General features: G+C 31.4%; 1 protein-coding gene across 1 annotated transcript in view; it reads right to left on the bottom strand.

Annotated features, from left to right (window-relative positions):
• Positions 1-1478: 1478 nt before the first annotated feature.
• The window catches only part of Dhpr (dihydropteridine reductase), a 54636-nt gene continuing 37319 nt past the window's right edge, over positions 1479-18795 (bottom strand). Inside the window, exons 3-5 of the mRNA XM_067275351.1 lie at positions 10763-10903; positions 5751-5943; positions 1479-2174 (exon numbers count right to left, since the gene is read on the bottom strand). Of these exons, the coding sequence (XP_067131452.1) occupies positions 2075-2174; positions 5751-5943; positions 10763-10903 (434 nt within the window). The 3' untranslated portion in view covers positions 1479-2074. The remainder of the gene's footprint in view (positions 2175-5750; positions 5944-10762; positions 10904-18795) is intronic.

Raw genomic sequence — 18795 nt, 5'->3', positions numbered from 1 at the left:
AACCAATTATTTTTGTATAGTAAAATGCTTGTTCCAATTAACAGTTAATTATATGCAGGTATAACCAGAATTTCTGATAGAATTCCAATAATTTTATATATGCATTCTTAAGGTACCCGCTCTTAAATATAGTTCTGTATCTTATCGAAGAGAATTTCAGAAATTTTTTGTATTTTGAAACACAGTGAAATAAAATTATTATTATTATTATTATATACACTATTGAAGTTAGAAAGCAATAACTGTAGAACAACAGAATGTAAAGTTTATACCTTACATTCTATAGGTTTATATCAGTGGCACAATGTGATTTGACCAAACTGGAGTCCAGAGATGACGTGGTGCGAATACATTGAGCGAGAAGCCTACGAACCACGATCAGAAAAGTTGTTCTGATCGTGGGTCATAGAGAAAACAAGGTTGCTTTGTATCATATCCTCAAATTTTGTCTACTAATGAAAGGTATGTCCTCAGAGTTTCAGCCTTTGTACAATGCATTTTAATAATGATGTAGGGGAGTGGCCCTACCCAAACTGTCCTTCCTGCCCAAAACTCAATAAACATTTCTACATTTGGTTAAAGTACATGTAAATACATTATAATGATGTATATGGTGGGTGTGGTGTCACCATATATCACTGCCAATCTTAAATTTTTAAAACAAAAGAATTTTAAATTTATTTATTGATAAATTTTTATTTTTTGATGTATATTATTACTTTTTAATAGTTACTGCATCTTTTCAAAAGCTATATAGGAATACAATAGAAGGTCTATTATCCAAAAAACTGACATCAGACAGTATTAATTCCAGAAATTACAGTCTATAGGCTCTTACTATTGAGCAATCTTGCTGTCGTTAATTTTACTATTACATATTTTTTAATTTTGAATTCAGTTTCATCAATACATTGTAGATTGAAAGGAAAAACTATAGTATTTTTTTAATGAATTAAAATAAGAAATAACAAAAGACGTCCAGTATATCATAGTTAAATCTGTCATACAGAGAATATTGTACTTTATGTTAATGATAGCTTGATACATCAGAGTAAAACTAGAATTATATATTGCCGTAACATTCTGTATCTTGAAAAGTTCTGTCTAAACGTTCAACATTGTTCAACAAGATGGAAGTGAAAAGTCCAAAACACTTAATCTGAATAAATAAACTGACTTCTTTAACCTTTTCGAGTTTCTTTCTAACAACCATGATTATGATAAGTGAAATGAAATATTCAAATAAAAGTTCACAATTCTGAATTTTTATAAACTTTTATGCATGAAAAATACTATTTTGTTAAGTTCATTTAGCAGTAGTGTATGCCACAATGCAGATTGGAAGCCAATTTAAAAATGGATGTTTGCATTTCATGGAAGTATAAGGATGTTGTTAGAAGGTATGTATGGTGTCTTAGTTTTCAAAACTGTGAGATGCAGGAATAAATACAAGAATACCAAAGCTTTAAACATTAAAATTATGCTTCAAAATATATTTATTCAACAAATTATACATAGGAATGTAACATTATGCATATTTTGATTTTATCATTTTTTTTTCATTTGGTCCAATCAATACAACATTATTGTACATTTATGTACGAATGCAACAATTTATATTGTGTTACACATACAAGTTCACATACAAGTTTAAAAAAAAAAGCTTTTGTAAAAAATGTCATTTTGGCACTCAAAAATAATTCTATATAATTTTAAACAACAATATTATCACTTAACAAAGTTACATACACTTAGGAATTTTATTATTTGGGGATTGACAACCTGATTACGGGGATGAGAAAATCCTTTTTTTAATGGTCGAATGTCCAGTTTAATACTTTGAAATTTTTTAAAATGCAGTGCCAATTTAACAGATCTTTATATCAAACGAATGTCTTTGTTACAGACATATTGATAGAAATACGTCCTTTGTAAAAGTTAAAAATTTGTGATATGCTTGCTTCGAGAATATAAACAATTTATTTTGTTCGACATTATTAACTTAGTCACCAGAGATTACTTATAGTTCAGGTTGCCAATACCCGTCACAATCTGACAAATATTGGAACTTTATTTAAGCGATTATCAAATCGGTGTTGCTATCGTTAGTCACTAGCTGCACCAGGCTTCCGTTTGTGGGACGTTCTTTTCCGGTGGCCCATTTGAACAAAAGCCTAAAAATAAATTACATTCTTATTATTCTTTCTTTAAATAACAGTTTTAGTTTTATTATATAAAACTGAACTTATATAAAAATTTATATCTGATTTGTTGATCTTGAAAGTATCATTAAAGATAAATGTATACCAGGATAAAATTATTCAAAAGTATAATGTGGATATGGAATACTTATTTTTAAACAATAGATCTTTGTATTTACAAGGATCTGATTTGTTAAACATTTCATGGAAGAGTACAGAAATAGAATGGATATTGCAGTTTTTAGCAAAACAATTAGATTTTCATTTGACCACACTTTGGTCATTAAATCTGAATAGCTTACATAGATATTGCTGTACTGCTCTATCATTAAATGAGTTAGGAGCAAAATATGCCTTTATGGGTGGGTGTATTTGAAAAGTGTTTTCATGTATTGTTTGCTTTTTTTTTTTTTCAAAATTAATTGACAATCACACTTAGAATAATTAGCAGCATTTAATTTAGGGAAACTTGTAATATAGAGAGAATGTTATTGCCAAAACACTAATTTTATAGAAAATATATTAGAAAAATCTTGTGTAGTACAGACTTTCAAGTAGACATGTACAGGACTAGCAAGATATTTTCAATTGCCAGCTGGTTTCACCTATGACTTAAAGAGCATAAAAGACCAATAAGACTAAATTATAGTCATATATAGTCACCTATTTATTGTCATTTAAGGACATTTAATTGTATAAATGTCATCTCATTGAGCCTGTAAGGGCTATTTTCAATAGTCAATAAACAGAAATTATTAGAACATATCATCTAAGTAAATAAATATTATATTTAGTTTTTCTATCAAATTCACAATTCTTTTGTAGGTAAAAAGTGGTGATTTCTAATTAGTCTTTTTGCATATTTACATAATCCATTTAATCCATTTAAATGTAAGTCGCCTGTATATGTTCAGGATCATTTATAATCTGGATTGTAATGTACTGTTGAAATGTTTTAAGCTATTTTATAATTTTTAAGGTTTTATCATAGGTAAAATGAGTAGCTTTGCAAAAGAGAAAAAGACATCCAAGGAATGTTTGCACAATGCATAAATGTTTGTTTATGGGAGTGTTGTGGTTCCTGTGCTTGTGTATGGCTGAAGAGTCACAGAAGTGTGTGATATAGCAAGAAGAGACTATGTGAGAAATGAACATATGCTGGAAGAGTTTGGGTGAAAGAGAATGTGGTCAAAAGATGAGGAAATTGGTCCTAAGATGGTTTGGCCACATTGAGAGAATGGAAGGAAAAGAACTGTTCAAGAGAGTATATATGGGAAGGTAGATGGAAAATGCAAAGTAGGAAAAGGCCTAGAAAATCTTGGTTGGAACAACACAACTGGATGAGTATCTGAAAGAACATAGGTGTTGAGTCAGAAAAAGGATGTGAGTAAGTGTGTCTGGACAGGAAGGTGTAGAGAAAGTTGCTGAATGGATAGTTTGTAAGATTGTAGTCTCCTTTTGTCTGCTGAACTATTTTTGCATTATAAGCTTGAGGGTATATATGTATGTACTGTACAGTACATATGTATCATAGATAAGTCATGTATACATAAAGTTATTATATTGTACTTTGTAGTTAAATATTTTTAACAATAATATATAATAATTTTATTGAAAGAAAACTAAAACTCACACAGAATACCAGAAATCATTCCAGCACATTACCAAATTATTGATATATTGTCTGTGGTGGGCCTTGCTCTATTTTTTCACAAGTTTAATCATTTAGCATAATGATGAAATGTAAACTTTCAGTCATTCCAATTAAACTTGTACTTTTTAGTACATAAATAAAATAATATGAAGCCCTTCATGATGTACAGTGCTAACCCTCAGAATCATGTTTCTGAGGTAGAGTTTGAATGTTTGAAAAAATCCTATGAAAAATCCCAAAACAATGAGATGACAGCAAAAATATTATCATCATGATTTTAGAATTTTTCTTCAAACAATCAAACTCAACTACCTCAGAAATGTGATTCAGAGGGTTAGCACCATACGTCCCCAAAAACATCATATATGTGTTGAGTTTTTTCAAACTTCTCTTCAGCTTAAAAAATACAATAAACTTCGAGTGTGTGCAGTTGTCACGTTTGCTATTTGAAACAATAGGAAATACATTATCTACATTGTACTTGTTGGGATTCAGATGAAAACAGTATTCTTTTCTTCTACTGTATATGTATTATTATAGAAAGGTGTGAAGTGAATGATAGTTTTCAGTTTATGGTGTATTGGATTTGAAAGAGAAGATAAGGAATATAACAAACTGAAAACATCAAGAACATAAATATTGTTGTGAGGCATTCAGTTCTTGAGGTAGAAAATTAGCATTAAGTATGTCGGGTTGGAATGTTGGGTAAATTAACATCAATTTTATTCAGGTTTATAATGACAATTAGCTTTCAGACCTCAATACAACTATTCAATATTTTATCTTATGCCCATATGATAACAAACATAATATGATAAAACCTGGCTAACTTATGCTATTAGGCTATCTACAGATATCTAGTATCTATTGATAGAGTCCATTAGGTATGCCTAATATCTGTGTTTGATCTAATTAAGGGGAATTTCAATTTAGCAAAATAAAGTAGAATTCAAATAATTTTAATAGCAACATTATTTATCTGATATTTACTTTCTATCTCTATACAATCTGCCAAATTATTTGGCTATGATTAAGTTAAGTTAATAATTACATTCAAAATAATTTGTCTAGAGATAGGCAGTTAAGATGCCATCTTGCAATTTCCTTTCTTCCAAATACTTCTAAATTAAAATTATCAGCCTGGAGTGGGACTAAGACCTGCAACTTCCACTTGTCATGCAGTTGAATTTCTAGTTATGCTACCCAGCTTCTATCTGATTTTTACCTGCAGAACTACTAATTTAGATATAACCATACAGATCACTCATGGCACAACTTTAAGTAACCACATCACTCCTCCAGCTATTGCTTTACCTTTAGTGTGTGTGTAGGTGTATGTAAACAACAACACAATAAATCTATATATATATATATATATATATATATATATATATCATGCTGACCAGGGTAAAGCAATAGCTGGCTGAGTGACATGGAGGTAAAGCTGTGGACACACAAAGTCATTCTCAGTTGGCACCATGAGTGACCTGTATAGTTACATCTAAATTAATAGTTCTGCAGGTGATAATTAGACAGAAGCTGGGTAGCATAACTAGAAACATAACTACATGACAAGTGAAAGTTGTGGGTTTGAGTCCCATTCTAGACCAAATCTTTTCTTCCAGAACCTTCTAAAATAAAATTAATTTATAATAATCATCACAAGATGGCATCTTAACTGCCTACCTCTACCTCTAGGCAAATTTGGCTAGGTTAATGATTAGAAAAAAGTAATCATGGTCCAAAAATTTGGCATATTGTCTAGCTTAAATAAAAACAACTCAATAAACCCAATTTTTGATTAATCTGTTATATTCCTTAGTATTTGGATTTATTGAAATTTTCAGGTAATAATTAACTAATTGATATAAATCCTTAAATATTTGTATACTCACTCTGCAACAAAAGGAAGAGGAGTCCATTTAGAATGATCGGCATCTGGCATAAATTTTCTGTTCATAGGAGTGTCTAATGTGATCGGAAGTATTGCTAATGAGTACGAGTTTGGAGGAAGACCACTTTTAGACGAGGCCAGACTTTCCACCAGCTGGTGAACGGCTGCTTTGGCTAAACCATAGCCTATCATCCCTAAAGAAAAATTATTACCAGAGTAAAATTTAATAGCTTAAATCAATAGCTACAAGTTTTGATATCTTGGAAATAATTCCATAGCCAGTTTAGAAAAACAAACTGGTAGATGCTCGACATGAATTTTAATAATAATAAGTAGAAAAACAGATTGAATAGTTCTTTTACAATAATTTCACTGAAGAGTTGTTTAATTAAAAATTTTGATCTAATGTAATTGGTGATGAAAGATTGATAAAATAAAATGTGTACATATTTTTTGAGGGGACACCCTGTCACCCATACACAGCTGTCACTTAATTTTCTCTCCTTTTCAGGTTTAACCAATTTCAAATGATGGATGAAGCCAGACTAAACTATGAACAAAGGAAATTTATCCTGAAGTGCTACTGGAAGTTTCAAACTGTCTTTGGACTTCAATTGCATTATCAAACAGATCCACCTATGTAACTTACTTTGTATTTTCACTTGAATTAGAAATAAGTTTGAAAAGAAGAATCTCGCTTTTAAAAATAAAATTTTAAGTACTAAGCTAAAAGATTGATTTTGTGTTGCTTACATAGCATTAGTTGAATAATATTAAACAACTTACTACTACACCTTGTGAACGTGCAGCCCAATTTTAAGCATTCGATTTTTACAGTCGTTTTAACCGTTTGTTTTTTATTTTGTTCTTAAAGGCCTCGCAATCAATTTCCGAGAATCTACAAAAGTATCGGCAGCATGGTCTTCTAGCCTAATATAAACCTTATTATTAGGAAGATAATATGCATCATTAAACAATGCATTTATGTGAAAAAGATGATCAGGGGTCATAATTCTGCATGTATTATTTTTTCGGTATTTTAATTTTCTGTAAGTTTATGCCTTATATAATACTGGTTACAAGGTTAAAGATGATGTACATAAATTGCAATGAAATATATTTCAAAAATTCGAAAAGCTTGTTTGTTTTTTTGCTTTTGTACTCTAGTTGGATGTTTTTTTTTTCTGTTGGTAGTATAAAACTGGGAAAATGCCATTCGGATAAACATAACGGATTTTCATGCGATGGTCAGCCGCAATGAGATACATGTCTGCTTGTATGAAACTTTTCCATCACTTCTCTAATAACAGACATTCAAAAATCAAGAAATTATATCTGATTCTTCGTATGTTGGCAATACAAAACACAAGCATTATATAGTGCAATATCCAGCATATAAAAAAACACTTTTTTAAAACCATTTCACTGTTTTTCTCATGCATGGATAATTGTATATCACTCCATCACACAGATCGATTCCACCCATATTACGATTATAATCTAAAATGGAATTCAGCTTCATTATTACATCCCCTCTTCTGTTATGTTTACCAGAATCAGAGAATTCGTTGTTACTCATCATACTTAGAATTGTCACATCCCTTTTATCTTTCCAACAAAACAGACAATTCATCTTTCTGACAGGTTATAAATTCCCCTTCCTTCAATTTATGGTCAGGAAAATTGCATGCCATTCCAATCTGATTGTTCATGGTTCCACATACATATGCTTGTTTCTGCAGAAGTGTTTTAGCTAAGGTCGGTGAGGTGAAAAACCTGTCTAAAAAAACCTTACCAAGCAATGGTTCTAATAAGGTAAACAGAGCTTTCTGACCTTGCCCACCTTCAAAATTTCCATATTCCATCGTAGCTCCCATGTAAACCATAAAGTCCCAAACATATTCTGTTTGTGACTTGCAAATTTTTAAGCCTTTTATGCCAAAATGGGCAGGATTGCTCAGTATAGATTGTCTAAATCCCAGTCTGCCTTTCCATAACATAAGACTTTCATCTGCACAAACATTTTCATCTGGGATGTCAGCATATTTGAACCTGTGGCATAAATGATCGATAACACTGTAATTTATACAGTTTATCATCACCACCTGAGGCTTGATTATTGTTTGTAAAATGCAAACATGCCAATAAAAGCAAAAAGTGGTTGCTCAACATCACACTCGAAAAAAATGGTGTACAAAAAAAAAATCATCTTCAATTGTAAAGTACATACTTAGGCATGGTTTTCTAATGATACTTGTGACTTAATGATACTTATAAGTCCTATAAATTCTCTAATTTCTGGATTTATTGTCAGTTTCCAGTTTTTTATACAACTATTTTTTCATAAATCATCACAGTTCATCAAACTATCACCATACCGTCATTTCTTCAATGATCTTGTTCACAAGTTCATCATCGAAAAATATACTAAAACAGTCGAATGATGTAGCATCACTCTGTAAATTACTTTGGATTCCTGCTGGTCCTGTGAAACTGTTTACTTCAGGGCTTCTGAAGTTTGTACAAATTCAACCATCTTCACTACTAGGATTCCTCAAACGGGATTCCGGTTTTTTACCCAGGAAATCCCACAAATTTCTTAAAAATTTACTTTTTTCTTATCTTGTGTTAAGGTTGAGGAAATTTTGCAAATAGAAAGTATAATTAACTCAAACTGTCAGAATACATTTGTATTTATTAATTTTAAACCTACTTATTAGTTTTTTAAAGTTTTGCTCGTTATGGCATGTCACAAATGGTCAATAATCAATACGTAGCTTATTTGTGGCAGGACTCTGAAAATTCTTTACTTGTCAGAACCTGTAATATCCGAAATAATTGTTGCTTACGCTGTCTTAATTTTTAACCATGCCCAGTAGCTTCAAAAACTGCATAATGTCAGGTTGTGCAAATTGGGCAAGGATACAAATGAATATGAAGTCAGCAAATATGAAGTTTTTTCTTCATAAACCTGATTATTAAAGACAAACAAACTGCTGAATTATTGGGCTATAAGTTTGATGTTTCTATTAAAGCAGCCGAGGTAGACAAATCAAGAATACTAGAGAGCAAAAGACATACTACATTCTCAAAAATGAACTAGAAATCTTCCAGGCTACAAGTGAAAAAACACAACATCTGTCTTCTCTTAAATGCATTAAAGACAATTTCACTCACATGAATTGAATCAGAAAGGGCATTCTTGGAAGCAGGCTTTTCATTAGTTAAATAAGAACCAGATCGAGTGATTGCAGTATTGACCATCTTTGCTTTTTAAAATATTATGAAAATTTACAATAATATTTTGTATTATGTTTTATTTAAAAACAAAAATTACTTTTTAAGTTAGACGTTTGATCTAAGTTCATTTTTTTCAAATTTTCAACTCAATTCAAAGCATTTTTTGTTGTCGTCGTCGTTGTAAGCAGTTTCCAGCAAACTTTAAAAAATTTTTTCTATTTGTGAAAATTTCTACCAAATTCTAAGGTAATTTTTAATATATATCTTACACAGCATTATTATGATGATTTTGGAGGTTGCAGAACGTATTAAATTACTTTAAAAAATAAAAAATATCATTTGATTTTAATATATTTTGTGTATCTTAAAAATAATTAATTCTATCCCAGGAAACAGTTCACTTTTATCCTGGAATCCTGGGACAAGCAAAAGACGGGGAAATGAGAAACAGTAGTCACTACTAAATCACGGACATTTTGCACCATTACCTCGAGTACTACCACGTGATCGGCCTAGTTCACTAAGCCGACGTGGTAGTACTCGAGATCAGTTTTCACATGTATTCACTTGTAGTTGGTATTTCATGATCAATATTGCCACTATCATCACTTACATTTCCATTTTGTATGTACTCATCGTTGCTGTCTGAAAATTCAGACTCATCCGAACCTAAATTAAATAAATATTCGATCAATTCTGACTTATTCAGAGCACTATTTCTACCAGTCGTTGCGATGTCGAAACAGACAAACTAATGGTCTAATTTCCTTTGTGATTTCTTGTAAATAACTCTTCCTAGAATTGTAATATCCTGCCATGCAAAAACTAGATAACATAACAGTTCTTTTGATATGAGTCACTAATTTCGGAACTTCGTACAAGTAGCAACATCTGACGTTTAAAAAACATTCCGCTGCAGAAACGAGTATGTTTGGGTCACCCACGCAGGTCAAATGAGGTCAACACGAAAATATTTGGGAACAATGTGAAACAGGTTGATCTACAGAGTCATTATAATTAAAGTTCCACTTTGAAATAGCCATAAAAGGAAAACTACTAGACAGAAATCAAACTTGGTAATAGTTTACAGGAAGTCATGGGATTTTATTTTTTGCAAAACAAAAATAGTTCAAAAACTCACTCACCAGTGGGGAATGTTGGTGTATGCAATATTGTTAAATGAAATAAGACATGAAGACATTGGTTGAAAATGTTTTTAATCGTTTGATCATGCTTTATAACACATTTTAGAATATGGCATCTATCATTTTGTGAAAGCAAGTTAAATTCCTCCTGTTATGCTAACAGCTACTGTTGAGAACACAGTAATGCGATTTAACTTGCTTTCAGAAAATGGTAGATGCCACACTGAACATGCTTTGTAAAACATTTTAGAAACAATTAAAAATATTTTCAACCAATGTCTTCGTGTCTTATTTCATTTAATAATATGGCATACAGCACCATTCTCCACTGGTGAGTGAGTTTTTGAACTATTTTTGTTTTGCAGAAAATAAAATCCCATGGCTTGCTGTAAACTATTACCAAGTTTGATTTCTGTCCAGTAGTTTTCCTTTTATGGTCATTTCAAAGTGGAACTTTAATTATGATGACCCTGTATGTACCTGAAAATACAGATTCACTGTTATAACTCACAGCAGCATATAATCTGAAGAAAATTTCTGGAATGAAATTAAAACCTTCACATAACATATCCCTTTCAAATAAATATTACTGTTTTGTACATAGATAACCAATGGGGATGATGATTACCTGGTGTTCCTTCCAAAGCAGCTTTTGCTCCCGTTAAAGTTAACAATCCACCATTTTTCAAATATTTGGCAGCCAATTCTGCAGAAATGACTGATGTCCAAACACTCTGTTTCCACATCAGATCTGAAGAACCCACAAGATCTAAAAACAAAGTTAAAAATGATTATTTTAAAAAATGTTTTCGTATATTATTATTAATTGCTTTAAATAAACAATATTTTGTATTATATATTTTTCAGAAAATGAAAAAATATAAAGTAATTTTTATGACTGAGAAAATTAAGTTTGATAATAGAAATGAAAGATAACAATGCTTCAGATTTATACTTACAAATCAAGCTTGAATAGGTATTGAATTCATATTTGGGGACTTGCAGTTTAGGCAAGAAGCTCAAATTTGAGGCTGTTCTACAGACTACAGTGTTTATGTTCTGTCAATTTACTTCTAACTCATGATCGATCATAAAATCCTCAAGAATTACATTACAAAAAGTTCCAGTAACTTTAAAATACTAATTGTAACAACTGCACTTGCAGTACAAGTAAGTGTTGATTTATACTACAAATTTTAAGATGAAATTATTATTATTAGATTTCACTACAAATAATTATTACAGTGATTCCCAACCGGTGGTTCGCGAACCCCTGGGGGTTCGCAGTGTTTGCAGAGGGGGTTCGCGAAAATAATATTGTAATGGCGGATTTTTTAAAACGCCATTAAAATCAAAAGCAAAAAAAAACCAAAACAAAAACACAAAAATTAAAGAACGTACCCACTGTAAAACAGATTGTTCGCTGCCTGTTTGTTAAGAAATCTATAATAAATTTCAATATTTTCATTTCTTTTTTCCTTATTTGTTTTTCAAAATTACTTCATCAATATCAAATTATATCAACAATTTTATACATTATAATTTATTCCTCTTATTCAAGTAATCAAATACTATTCTCTTTTTATTACAAACATTTATTTATATTTAAAACATTTTATCAATGTGATTAGTATCATGTTCTGCTTTATATTTAAAATCATTGCAGCAGTTTTTCCTTCTATGTAATATTTTTTTTACAATACAATTGGAAATGAATATCAAATTAAGGCAGTTTACTACAGATTTTAGAATTAGATACTTGTTCACAACCGGAAACTGGGAGAGTAGTGTTGTATTAACCGACGTTCATACATAGGCTTAGCACTTGTAAAGCTTGAGTAATAGTGATACTGTGTGTAGTGATATTGGACCTTTTCGTTCTCCCTCACTTACGGTTTGGTCAGAAAGGGTGCAATTCACCTACACGCGGTAATAAAGGGTTGTAAAAGGGGATAATAAATATAGACAAAGAACCATAAAAGGAAGGGAGAGAAAAGGCGGGAAGGGGGACAGAGAGAAGAGTTCGGGACACCAGAGAGAGAGGAAGGACGAAGTTGTGGTCCCTGAGTGTAGATTAAAGTTATTTTGTGTTGAATATCTGACTGTTTTGATTTTGTGAGACGAACCGACGGTATGAAATCCGCTGTTTCAGAACGGGTTCCCTACACTGTGACTGTCAAGTTCTCGTGTAAATGATTTAATAATTATTCATTTAATTATTATTATAGCTTATTTTTATTATGGATCAATGGTTAAAAACGGTTCGTTTAGAAACGAGACATGATAATCGAGATGATAGTACTGAAAGCTGTAGTGAGGTACTGTTTCACCAGACGAAAAACAAAGGAAATGATGATAGAAAAGGGAAAAAGCGAAAATATGACAGCGACTATCTACAATTGGGTTTTCATTTTACTGGGGATGAGTCGGAACCTAAACCGCTTTGTGTTATATGTAACGAAGTTCTTGCCAACAGCAGTTTAAAATCATCACTTCTTCGTAGACATATTGAAACAAAACATCCGACACACAAAGATAAACCTCTTGAATATTTCAAAAGAAAATTAGCAGATATCAAAAAGTGTAGCTTTTCTTCTTTCTTGACTTCAAACAAAGATAGTAAAATGGCCCTTGAAGCATCATTTCGAGTAAGTTATAGAATTGCAAGATCTGGACAAGCGCATACAATAGCAGAAAATTTAATTGGACCATGTGCAAAAGATATCGCCAAATGTATGCTTGGGGAAAAGGCAGCAAAGAAAATTGAGCTAGTTCCCTTATCAAACAACACTGTGTCGCGTAGAATTAATGACTTGGCTAATTATGTGGAGAACGAACTTCTAAAAAGAATAAAATTGAATTATTTTGCAATTCAACTTGACGAATTGACGGATGTAACAAATGCTGCAGTCTTGCTTGTCTACGTTAGATATCTTTTTGCAAAACCTTTGAAAACCTACACTACTGGAGAAGCGATTTTCGATATGATCAATGGGTATTTTGAAAAGAATGGAATAAGCTGGTCTTATTGTGTAGGTGTGTGTACAGATGGTGCAAAATCAATGACAGGAAAATTTTCTGGTTTTGTGGCACGGGTGAAGAAGATCAACGAGAAAATTCAATGGACTCATTGTTGTATTCGTAGACAAGCTTTAGTATGTAAGCATATTCCTGCAGAGTTATCTACTACTTTAAGTGATGCTGTGAAAATTGTGAACTTTATAAAATCGCGTGCTACAAATTGCCGTCTATTCCGTACGCTTTGTGAGGATTTTGGAAGTTTCCACGTTTCTTTACTACTTCACACAGAAGTTAGATGGCTTTCCCGTGGTAAAGTTTTGACGCGTTTGTTTGAATTGAAGTCTGAAGTTCAAGCATTTTTTATTGATCATCCGTTTCATTTGTCTTCTTGTATATCCGATGTTCTTTGGCTGCAAAAGCTTGCGTATTTAGCTGACATTTTTTGTAAACTGAATGAATTAAATATGTCTTTACAAGGCGAGGGTGTCACCATTTTCAGTGTACATGATAGAATTGAGGCTATGTTGAAAAAGATCAATTTTTGGATTCAATGCCTGCATATGAATGAGTATGGATGTTTTGATTCTGTCAGCACTTTTTTATCAGAAAATTCAATTAAACTTGACGAAAACATCAAAAGGAGTATATGTGAACATCTGAACTATCTTCGATTAACTTTCGATGACTATTTTCCCAACAGATGCAATATATCCATCTCAAACAACTGGATACGTAATCCATTTCAAGGAAATGTAAGTTCAGAAACCTCTCTAAATATACTGGAAAAAGAAAAACTCAGAGTTATCTTGTGACAGCTCTCTAGAAGCAATTTTTAAAGATCAATCTTTAATTGACTTCTGGCTCAGTATACAAAATGAATATCCTGTTCTGTCAGAAAAAGCCATTGAAGTTCTATTACCATTTTGCACAACATATCTATGCAAGAAAGGATTTTCAACATATACTTATCTGAAAGATAAATACAGAAACAGGTTAAATGCAGAACCTGATCTAAGACTGAAATTGTCAGATATTGAGCCTAATTTTGAATTGCTTTGTTCTATCAAACAACCACAAATATCCCATTAAGAGTTTTTCCAAATGTAAAACATAAGAACCAGTTTGTTAAATTTATCTTGTTTTCAACTTTTATAGCCATCATTTTAGTCTTATTAATGTTTTATTTAAATGTTTCACGATTAATATAATCAATTATTCTGCAATATGTAAAATATATATTCTATCAAATTTTATTGCTTTTTTTTACCTGTCATTAACGACTACATAGGGGGTTTGTCAAATTTTTTCGAACCTTTCTTTTGGTTCGCGAGGAAAAAAAGGTTGGGAAACACTGCTAATTCAATACTATTGATTATTATTATGTTTAGGCATTATGAGTAGTCTGCTTTTCAGTTATATTACTAGTATTGAATTAATAGTACTACTGTATACTCAAAAGTTATACATTTTTTTCTTATATCTAAACTTGCAAATGAAGAATGACACCATTGGCTATATGTATGATCAGATCGCTTACTTATACTCATGTTATTTTTAATCATGGAGACATTTGATTTTTACACGAATAAGAAAATGTACAAAAATATGTACTACATATTTTCCAAAGTCATCAGGTACTTGTACTGTTGGGATTAATTATTCTTCGTTTGATGTTTTGGTTAATTTACCATTTGCTTTGGCATATTCTAAAACTAATGGAGACTATTGGAAAGTACGGTTTCTTGATTCTCAAACAATGGAAGTGTCTCTGATTTATTATTAAGTGATAAATTATTTTATGCTTTTGACAAGTGTGTGCAAGGTATGAAAGAGATGAATATTTGGTTCTTTCAAATGAAACACTCAGAAGTCCAATGCAAGTATGCAATTTATTGTAGTATATATGGATTTACAGACACTGTACTCTTGACACTAAAGTATGCTCCTCTCCAAGTGTACAGTGGTGCCCAATTATCCCTCAATAGCATCAGTGTTGCTACTACAATCTATGTTTCACTTGAAGAAATCAAATACTTTTATTCTTGTGAAAGGAAGTAGAATCCAAAAGTGATTTATTATTGAAATCAAACTAGAGGAACTAAGTTTTAATTGTAAGGATTAATTTAAATTATTTTATTCTCATCACACCAATTTTAATCCAAGACTGATTACTTAGAAGACAATGCTTAAAAACTATTTATTAGTAATTAAAATAATTTCCTCTTCCTATTTGATCAGTCATATTTAAAAATATACGTCCTTAATACAATATGAAACCTATAATTTGTTTTTTTATTAAATTTCATCAGACTGCAGATAAAAAAAGGTTATGGATTTTTTGAAGGTTTATTTAATCACTCAATTAGGAAAAAATGTCAGTAGTAACATTTTAAATCTCATTTCTAATGTCAGATTTAAATGATAATGTTAATGGAAGATAAAAGACTTCAAATATTGAATAGCCAACTATTCCTTTATCAAGTTATTAAGACTAAATAGCTATAAGTATTATAATTTGTCAGGAGATAGCGAGTTATGCCACCATCTCTGTTTGAAGTACATTTCAATATAAATAAATATTAATTATACAGATCATTATGCAGGCTTGGGAGTGCCATTTCCTCTCTGAAAAAGCGAGAAAAGTGAGTTGAAATACAGTAATAGTGAATAAAAAGCGAGTGCAATAGTGACAAAACAAAGTGAAAACACAGAAGGAAAACTCAACAAAATAGCAGTAAAAGTTGTTATTTTCGTTTTATTCTGTTATAGTTAAACACATTTTAAAAATTTCTGTATATACTGTTTAGCGATGTGACTAAAATCCGTTGGCGTTTAATTGGTTCGAGTTTGGTCCTACCTTGGATGATGATCACTTCGATCTTGACGGCACGTCCTTTGCTCGTCTGTGAGGATTAATGGAGACACTGATCCTCGCAAAGTATCTTACTTTATTCGTCACGTTTGCTAGATATATACAGTAGTATCATTTACTATTAAGAGGTATTTACAGTAGGTTAGGTCGGCATGGAACAAAAAGAAAAATGTCTTTCCTTGACAGCATCCGAGAGCCAAGTTTGGTCAGCGCACCAAAATCGTGGTGGCGCCCTCTGCCCTACAACTGTAATACAGTAGCCACTCGTTATACCGCACTTTTTTGGTCCCCCAAATTTTAAAAGCATTTGAGTCAATAAATTTTAAATTACTAATTGCCACTGAATTTCTATTTGCAATGAAATACATATTTTATTTCTACTATTGTCCTTGAAACTACCACTGAAGGTGAAACAATAAATTTGTCAAGAGCTAAATATGCAGAACAGGTGGCTAGATCGATTATTATTTGTTGCCTTTTGATATAAAAGTTGTTTATTTATTAGTTTTAAGTACTGTCTCCTCATTTACAAGTTTCTGTGAATTAAAATTTCACACCTTTATGTGAATTGAGGCAATACCATTAATTCACATAAAGGTGTGAAATTTTGAATTCAGGCATAATGTGTAAGGAAAAGATTTCTTTAATTCTAAACTGAAAGTTCTAAAGTTTTTATACAGTAGTAACTTTATTTTGCTTCTTATAAAAATTACAGAGTAAAAATTCTCTAAGTTTTGATGTTCTATTATGTATTCAATATTTATTTTTTAAAATTTTCAATTACAGCATTTATAATTTTTATTCAAAAATATAAATTACACGAATTTCTAATAAGCGATTTATATAGTACTGTATAATAAAATCGCAATTGATATTTTGTTTTTATATCAACAGTATTTGTCTTTCAATGTCATTGTTAAAGAAACAATAATGCTAAATGGGCATTCATGGTATCGATGTTTACGTAAACGTCAATTAATTTGATATAACCATGAATAAAATTCAGGATTGAAAAACTAAGCTTATTTTATATCAGAAACATTTGCTGATGAAAGAATAGAGATTCCATAGCATGTATAATCTGTTTAGTAAAAGCCCAGAATTTTTATTACTCGGTTATATCACATTTTTTCTGTCTCCCGATAACGAGTGGCTACTGTATTTCCAGTAAACCATGAATACTTGAAAAGTCTTTGGCTTCTGTAAATAATCAGTCACCGAAGATGATGTTCTTTTATTAAGATTATTCTGAATGTTTTCAGCTTCCTTCTTTTTCTCTTCCTCTTGCTTTTGGACACTTAACACTAATAAGCATCCCATGTGCTGCTTGTACTTCATTCATGTTCTTGCTGTTAATAGCCTTCTCCAGTATTTTTGTTTGCTGTTTCTAACAAAACTTGGTCTGTTGCATGTATTTCATTTTCTTCTACATTTTTCTGGTTTAAACTCAGCTGCAGTTCCATAATCTTCATATTACGAACAGCTTTCTTTTGTTGTTCTTCAAAATGTTTCTGTGCTCTTTTTTCCATTTGTCTTATTCTTTTAACTTCTTTTCATTTTCCAATTGTTCTTGATAATTTCTGTGCGCTGAGGGTGCTAATTTCAGTAGTCCTTTGTAATGGGTACAAGGTGAGGCTTTGGTCATACATGTTTAGCCCCTCCTTAACAATCAAAACTGAATTAAGCATTCTTTCCAACACTAATGCTCTATCAGGAGAAAGTGCCCAGCATGAAATTGACCCCCCCCTCTCTCTCAAGCCCTGGTCACACCATGCAATTTCCAGCCATGCAGGCGAGTCATGCATGTCTTCTCGTGGTCACACATTTTCACTGGTGTTGCAACTCAGAAACATGTGACCCTATAATAAACCAATAAAATTACAGTAGCTTGTTTTTGACTTCTTTCGTGAGTTTACTGACATTTTACGTTTCACTTCATATTATTTACGGAATTTTAGCTATTTTTTTTTTTATTATTAAAATGGCAAGCAGTTCCTTTTCTGGAATGAATAAAAGAAAAAAGGCGATAATTTTGTTAGAGCTGGCAAGAATACACAAAGAGAAAAATAAAAGAAAACATTCATGCTGGGTTAAAACTTGGTGAAATGAAAATCAACAGGCTAAACAATCTCACTTTCACCAGCTGATGAATGAATTAAGGCTTTCGGATGCCGAAGGTTATAGGGGATATATCCGTATGAATACGAATACTTATATATAATTTAGGCAAAATGTTTCGTAGTTTGGCATATCAATTTAGAGTGGCCCATAATTCAATATCAGTCATTTTTGAAGTTTTGGATGTTTTGAAGTTTTGGATGCTATTTATCAATCTTATAAAAGTGAATATTTGAGGGTAAGTGTTGTTTAGAGGAAAGCTTGAATGATTTAATTCATTTATAATTGATATATTCAATTGTATATTATTAAAAGTAATCATACTTTTTAAAATAAATCTAACAATAACTTTTATAAATTCAGATTTGATTTATATCAAATATAGCATTTAAATGTACTGAAACCGAGTTAATACAAATGTTATAATCAAGATATGTTGACAAATATACAACACAAAGTATGACGTGGCACAAAGGCATTTGCTGATTGGATGCGCTTTTGCAATCGGCGCAAGTAGAACAAACTTTTTGTTTCTAGTTGCGGTTGCGCCAGTTTTTGAGGGATATTACTAGTTAATGGGAACAGCTGTCGCGGTTGCAGTCGCTCGCGCAGCTGGAAATTGCATAGTGTGACCAGGGCTTCATGGGAAT

This window comes from Centruroides vittatus, unplaced genomic scaffold (assembly GCF_030686945.1).
Source record: "Centruroides vittatus isolate TY-2023 unplaced genomic scaffold, ASM3068694v2 contig_620, whole genome shotgun sequence".
Taxonomy (NCBI): domain Eukaryota; kingdom Metazoa; phylum Arthropoda; class Arachnida; order Scorpiones; family Buthidae; genus Centruroides; species Centruroides vittatus.
Note: the sequence above shows the minus strand (reverse complement) of the source record. Positions and strands in the feature narration are given on the sequence as shown.